General features: G+C 34.1%; 1 protein-coding gene across 3 annotated transcripts in view; it reads left to right on the top strand.

Moving 5' to 3' along the window:
• The first annotated feature begins 1,053 nt into the window (after positions 1–1,053).
• Positions 1,054–7,931, top strand: part of LOC144959928 (tropomodulin-like) — a 29,231-nt gene continuing 22,353 nt past the window's right edge. For 2 of the 3 annotated variants that reach the window (XM_078892786.1, XM_078892784.1), the window contains exons 1-4: positions 1,086–1,172; positions 4,479–4,636; positions 5,306–5,462; positions 6,530–6,655. In XM_078892786.1, coding sequence (XP_078748912.1) covers positions 4,514–4,636; positions 5,306–5,462; positions 6,530–6,655 — 406 coding nt within the window. In that variant the 5' untranslated portion in view covers positions 1,086–1,172; positions 4,479–4,513. Of the gene's footprint in view, positions 1,173–4,478; positions 4,637–5,305; positions 5,463–6,529; positions 6,656–7,931 lie in introns of all 3 variants that reach the window. The other variant, XM_078892785.1, reaches the window with a different exon arrangement.

Below are 7,931 nucleotides of genomic sequence, written 5' to 3'. Positions count from 1 at the left end.
AAAGTAAAGAAGATTTTTCATCTTTAAATATGTCAGAATGAATTAGAACAATTTCACCAAGTATAAAGTCCTCGATGTCCCAACAAACCTCGCCTGAACCTGGCATTAAAAGCAACTTAGTAAGAGAAACACAATAGTTAGCTTAAAATACATGTCTATTTATCCTAATTACAGGTGAACGAATTAAGCTACATGTCTGTTTTAGGAAAGAGTCTATCGTACCCAAAGTCTTCACTGTGTCCTAAATTAAAATAATAAACTTAAAAGTGAGTAAAAGTAAATACATTTTTAAAAAAGTTAAAAGTCGATAAAACATCTCGAGTCACCAGGAATAGTGCCAACGTGTTGAAGTTGAAAATTATGAATTTTTGCCAAGGGAGTACCAAAAAAAAAAAAAAAGAAAGAAAGCAAGAAAATATTGTGCCTAGAAAGGAGCTCGAACCTCTAACTCACCCCACTCCGGCTACAGTTAAGCTGTGCTAAAACAGCCGGCCACCTCGCCTTGTCGCTCTCAGTCAAACAATTTAGCCCATGGCCTACTATAGTTACGACATGGTTTAGCCCTTATAATCTCTTCCTGTGTACTGAAAACACAGCTGTGTATTCAATCTACTGGTGGACGGAAAACATAGCTGCGTATTCAGTCCACTTGTGGACGGAAAACACAGTTCCAACCCAAAATCTTCAGAAGCGCTTTTCCAACTATTTCCCTCTAAACATTACCCTTTTACTTAATTAAAGGTATATTATTATCAGTTTTCTCTTCTTGACATTTTCTTGCTTAAAATGAATATTGAAAATTTATAAATTGTTCCAATAACAATTTATCACCTCACAAATAAAATAAATTGTTGGTCAACAATAAAACTTTCATTTTGGATATCGTTTGGCATGAAATGGCAGCTGGCCACAAAATTTAGGAGGAAATCTACCTCTTTAACTAAAGAGCTAATGTCAGGTATCGATTCTATGAAAAAGATATCGGATCTCGGACAAGTCCTTTGTAAAACTACTTTCAGATAACTGTAAGTATTTCAAATTACGATCCTGAAAAGCTCGATACCAACTCAATCTGTCAGTGTCTTCCTGCTTCCTTCGTTTCCTTATTGGGTAATTCTGTAAACAAAACTAATTTCTTCAGCTGCTAATCATTCTCCACACTAAAAATTTGTGTATGTTTTGGGTTTAATAACCAGGTCTTAGTAGTTTCTGATATTATATGCTAGTGGATTTGACCTCAACTCTATTGTTTTGCCGTGGTATCACATAAATCTTTATTATCAAAAGTGTATCCGAGGACCCTTTTTTTCTGGCTTTCATTTTTCTTCACTTTCAGTTCAACTTTCATGCACCATCCTCTTCATCTACATAGTCGTCATCGTCTCTGAAAAAAAAAAAAGACTTAGTACCAATTTTCTCAGATCGCTTCCAAACAGACAAAGTCAATTGTCACCACAGTGATATGTGGGGGGAAATTTTTCACTTCTGAATATTAATGAGTTGAGTATGAGTCAAAACCATCAGCTGCGTGAGATCAACTTCAATTTCAACTTCAACCTCGCCATGTTATATATAAATAACTAAAACAATTGATGAGAACATTTTAAAAATCCAATTTAAACTTTTTGTCTACAATACTAATACTATTTTATGTTAATTCGTTGTTCCTCACTTTGACTTTTTGCTGTCATTATTCCCAGACGCCTGTCTGGGGATAATAAAAATTTGTTATCCCCAGACAGGTGTCTGGGGATAACCAATTTTTGTTATCCCCAGACACCTGTCTGAGGATACTATCCCCAGACGCATGTAGCAAGTGGGCAGAAAGATTTTATGCAAAATGCCAAACTAGGCGTGAAAAATACCAAATATTCTGGAAAAAATACTAGTGGTTGTGTCCCAAAACAGTTAATATATCAAGTGATATTTAACACAAGATGAAAGTAAATAGTGATCAAATGTCAAATCCAGCTCTTTTAAAAAAATATTTTAAAGCAAATGGATCAATGAAATTTCTTTTGTTACTTTGATCTGAAAACGTCAAACTGGCAATTCGACTTTTTATTTTCAACCAGGAAGAAAGTTGTTAATCATCAAATCTGTTCATAGTCCACCAATCATTTAAATTTTCATTACCAACCTACCTGTTAACTTTATTGATCATCTCTTGTTTCTATAATTTGCTCATTCTGGCCACAATTTTGGGGACGACCGGGAATAATTTTTATGTCGCGGACGAATTCCTAGGCCATGGTGTTGTTCGCCCCAAAGCCCAAAACCCACACCTGTTATTTTCCTGTCTGCTTCGCACAAGACAATACAATTTAGTATCACACGTCCACAAAACTAGATCCAACAACATATTTTTATTCGAATCAGAGATGAAAATAACTACCAAAACAAGGAAGCAAAATGGTGGAAATATGTTTAGCTCATATATGAATTTAAAATATTCCGATAGCGGTATGGATAGGCAGCTCAGTGTGGAAGGCCACCTTTCATTTTACTCCTTTTAGCTGCACAGATTCGACCCAGTCGCGACCGCCCCCCCCCCCCACTCATTTTTTTTTTTTTTACTTTTCTTTCTTTCTTCCCAATTGATTTTCATTGTTTTCACTTTTGTTCCGAGTTCCGAGCAAGAGGTTTTTTTTTAATCAGTTGAATTTTTTATTTCTCCGATAATATTATTTCATTATTTAATTTGCTCTAGATCTATTATTGTTTTTTTTTTTGTTTTTGTTTTGGTCAATGATAATAATAATGATAATAATAATAATAATAATAATAATAATAATAATAATAATAATAATAATAATAATAATAATAATAATAATAATTGTAATATTTGTTATTATTATTACTATTACCATCATAATCATTATTATATTATTATCAATAATAGTATTATTTTTATTATTAATACTCTTATTATCATACTATTACTATTATTATTATTATTATTATTATTATTATTATTATTATTATTGTTATTGTTATTATATTATTATTATTATTATTATTATTATTATTATTATTATATTATTATTGTTAACACTATTCCCTGCTCCGAGGGAAATCTCTCTTTTTTTTTTTTTTTATATTTTGACCTAAACCTTAGAGTTTTTTGTTTGCTAAACCTTTATGCAAATGTTCCGTTTCTGAGCATGAATTTCTTAAATTGTTTTTATTTTTAAAACAATTATTGTTTTTTTTCTCCTCTATCTGACCATTTGGTCGCTCTCTGAATATTTCTGTTTGTTTGCTTTTTAATTATTTATTCTTTTTAGACACTATTTGAGATCGGAGTGGGGACGAATATTTTTGCTAGAAACTAGAAAAAAAACAAGAGAGAGAGAGAGAGAGAGAGAGAGAGAGAGAGAGAGAGAGAGAGAGAGAAAGAGAGAGAGAGAGAGTTTAATAATAAAAAAAAAGAGGTGGGGGAGGATGGATGGGACATTTATCCCTTTCAACGTTCTGTAAAAAGAAGACGGAATTTAAAAAAAAAAAAAAAAGGGACGTTACCAGGATTCGAACCCACAACGTCGATTATGGTCAAACTTCCAGGGCAGATGACTAAACCATTCGGCCATGACACCCACTTCGAAGTCGACGCATATTGTGTATATGTAGTAACCACTGATTTTAATGTTGGTTAATGTTATGTTTTTATAGATATTTTATTAACTTTCCTTATTTCTATGTGCATCTGGAAACATTCCATATTCTGGAATGTGGATAATTGTTTAAAAGAGCGGAGTTTCAAATATGCGTCTGGGGATAATAAAAATTTGTTATCCCCAGACAGGTGTCTGGGGATAACAAATTTTTATTATCCCCAGACAGGTGTCTGGGGATAATCACAGCTTTGACTTTTTGTTGATGAAGAGATCTGATTTTAACATTTTAGAGAGAGTTTGGTTCTTATTGTTTTTATAGTTGACCGGTCGGCCTTTAAAAAAAAAAACTCTTCATACTTTGCACTTGTGAAGTATAACCATGTCATTCTATGTCTTGATGGCTTTACAAAAATGATAAATTACACTATAGAGTACATTGCCTTCTGCTGTTTTATATTGGCATGAGTATGAGAGAATGATTGGTTACTTTTTCTCTCTTTTATTTTTGTTTTGATTAAAGCAACAACAATTTTTTAAAAAATCAACAAACTATTGTTTGTTTTCAGTGGTGTATAATATAGTCAAATATTCAAGTTCATTTTTATAACGTGAGAAACTTAGCGGCGATTTATTTAGAAATCGTTAGGCAAAGGGTTAATTTTCCCCACTATTTAAAATTTTCACTGGTACCCCCCCCCCCCCCCCCCCCCAACCCAACCCAACCAGTGTCTTCGCCTAATTACCCTGTAATGTTGCCATCCAAAAGACTGGGTATTAAGCTGTGACTATCCTGTTTATTCAAATTATTTTACATTCTGACAGCGGATAATCTTAACTCGCTAATTAATATCTCTTCTCAAGTTGAGGCAGCCTACATAATCATCCCCATCGTCATCATGAGTTTCTTGAAGAAAGATACGACAACGACTGAGGATATCAGCCTGGACGATCTTGATGATTTACTGCAGGCGTTGACAACTGAGGAGTTGGAGGAATTGAATGGAGATTTCGACCCGGACGTATGTCGATATTAGAGACTTATAAAAGCCTTACAATATCGGTTATTGTTACGTTTCACTGTTATGTATTTGTTCACAGATGATGCAATTGTCTTTCTTCGATATTCCGTATCTCTGAAATAAAATTGAGATTGAATTATTCATTTATATTGAAGAAAGACAATTGCATCATCTGTGAACAAATACATTTTTTGATTAAAAATTTGATTATTCAGTTTTCTATTTTGTTATTTAAATTATTTGATCAGTCACTTATTCCTATGTGCACATATGCAGGTCTGACATCCGACCCCAATTATGGGCCTACTTTAACATTTTGTTGTAATGGACAATGAATTGGGTCATTTTTTTTGAAGATTTCCATTACAACAATGAGCCCATAAGAAATTGGGTTATCAGACCTGCAAGTAAGTGCACGTCGACTTATTCATATACCTACTATTTTGCTATTCAATTTTTGTCAGTGATATAAATGATATTCACTCTCCTCAATATAACTTTGAATATGTAGAACAAAATCTGATAAATATTCATATTTTAGTGTCTAAACTACTCTGGTCTCAAAGCATTTAGCAGTAAGATTTAAACAATCTTTTGTGTATAAATGATGGTCAATCTGGCTCGACCACAGGCTCGTATGACAATTTATTTTTCTCCTTTTAATTTCAGAACTCCTTACTGCCTCCTTCCCAAAGATGTAAAGACCAAACGAGCAAAAGTGCTACTGGTCCTTTCAGTCGCCAGCATCTGATCAAGTTCTTAGAGGATAAGGCCAAACATGAGAAAGACTGGGAAAACCAGGTTCCCTACGCCAAGGAAACTAAGGGCAAGTGGACAGAGCTGTCAACTCCAATTTTTCAGTGGATTTTCCAGTGTTTTTAGGATCTTATATTATAATAATAATAATAGTAATAATAATAATAATAATAATAATAATAATAATAATAATAATAATAATAATAATAATAATAATAATAATAATAATAATAATAATAATAATATATTCTTTATTCATCCAAAAAAATGGAAATTCGTTTACAGACGTGGCATGCATGAAAATGTATAAACACAAAGTTGAGAATCTGTGGTGACAATGTATACATATATAATATATGCAAATGCACAGAAATGTAAAAATATACAACCAAGAACCAATAGCAACACTTTATATTTTAATTTGATAAATTGAGATATAAAATATATACTGATAGAATTTATAACATCCTGTTTTTCCTTGATTTTTTTTTTTTTTTGATGAGTCAATGATGTTTAAATTAAAGAAATTAAGGAGCAGGCACCGGTGTGAGATAAAAACCTGAACAAGTGTGTATGAAAGGTACCAGACAAAGCAAGAAAGAAAAATAGAAGAAAAAAATCAGTCTAGCTCGATTGGGGTTCGAACCTTAGACCTTCTGATGTAATGGTAGCATGTCTGACCGGTAATCAGAAGGTCTGAGGTTCGATTCCCAGTTGAGGTAGACTGAATTTTTGGGATTTTCTTTTTGTTCTATTTTTCTTTCTTGCTTTGTCTGGCACCTTTCTTCATACACACTTGTTAAGATCTTTATCAGTGATGTTTACATACATGTAATGCAATGAATTTGACAAAGATCTGAGCAACTGTATATGAAAGGTGCCAGACAAAGCAAGAAAGAAAAATAGAAAAAATAGACCATCCCAAAAAATCAGTCTACCTCGACTGGTGATCGAACCTCAGACCTTCTGATTACAGAATTTGACCCTTTTAAAAGTGATGTTTTGTCATGTTTCTATGGGTCTTCAGTATGAATAATAGTAGCAAGTAATTCTATCTGTCCCTATCATGTTGTGGGCGCTAAAGGTCCCGCTGTATTTTATTTATTTATTGACACGTCTTTTTCTTTCAAACCACAGGCAAAAAGTTTGTTCCGAAGGAGCCAGAAAAAATCAAAATCTTCAATGATGATGAAGCGGATTTCGAAACGGAGTGGGATGATATCCTGTCAGCTGCCACCGAGGAAGAATTGGTTGATTTGGCTGGTAAGAAACAAATTTATGAAACTTGAACTTGAGATTTTATATAGCGCAATATCCACTAACCGTGCTCAAAGTGCTTTACAAAGGGTCCCTGAATAACAGCAACATATATAACATTTAGAACGAGACAAGATGCTTATTAGGCAATATTACAATTTTTACGACTGAGACAAGGCTGTTAACGACCAGGTACTCATTTTACACCTGAGTGTGGTGAGAGAATGTGAGTAAAGAGCCATTTCCAAGGACTCAACTATGCGTCGAGCAAGACTCAAACCCAGGACCTTCCGGTCCGAAAGCGGGTGTCATACCCTTAGACCACATAGCCGCATGAGGCAATGGCAGTCCTGTTATTTTCCTCTTAGACCCATTTCAGTTTATTTTTGGATACAATGATTGTTACAATTAGATATGGCCCGATTATTTTTAATTCATCAATACAGAAGCAGGGGTAGAGTCAAATGTTTGTTTTTTTTGTGGGACATGACTTCTTGAAAAATCTTGTCACGCATCTATTCAACATATTTATGAGGCTGGCTGAGAAAACCTGGGATGTTGCGGCAAGCTTTGATTAGAGATATGAGCCACAGGGATGCCACTTTTCCGGTTTTAGCCGGAAATCCGTTTTTTTTTTACCACCTGCCGGTTTTAATCCGGAACCTCCCGTCGTCACTATTCAAAAAAAAAAAAAAAATTGTTTTTAAAGAAGAAGAAAAAAACCGCGATCGAGATTTGAGCCGGAACTTTTTCGCCGGGTGAAGAATTTGGGCTGTCACCGCCAGTCGAATATTTGGGCACCTAAATGGTAGTTTATCTCCGCCCATCCCCATCACACTTCCTCCTTTAAAAAAAAAAATTTTTTGATAAATAAACAGTGATTTTGAGAAGTTCTCAGAAATTTTCTGCTGAATTTGCCGTGTCAAACATTTCCCTCAAAACCACAAAATCACCATTATGTCTTATGTCATATTTTGACACCTGTGCAATAGTCTCGTGAAATTTAGTGACGGTCCCGTTTTTATGACGTCGGGCCAGACTGAATGGCACCAGATGTCACAATTGACACAGACGACCAGTGGTGTTCTTTGATTAGATGGTTGAAGGGGAAGGGGAGGGACAAATCTCTCCCTCTCTCTCTCTCTCTCTCTCTCTCTCTCTCTCTCTCTCTCTCTCTCTCTCTCTCTCTCTCTCTCTCTCTTTTCCTTTGCCTTTCTTTCCATTTCTCTTTTCTTCTGTTTTTTTTTGTTTTGATATAGAATTCCTAAGATCAATTCATAAA

This window comes from Berghia stephanieae, chromosome 14, assembly GCF_034508935.2.
Source record: "Berghia stephanieae isolate SIO BIC M18660-M18661 chromosome 14, UCSD_Bste_1.3, whole genome shotgun sequence".
In the NCBI taxonomy this organism is placed as follows: domain Eukaryota; kingdom Metazoa; phylum Mollusca; class Gastropoda; order Nudibranchia; family Aeolidiidae; genus Berghia; species Berghia stephanieae.
The sequence above is the reverse complement of the archived record's forward strand: the minus strand, read 5'-3'. Positions and strand labels throughout refer to the sequence as shown.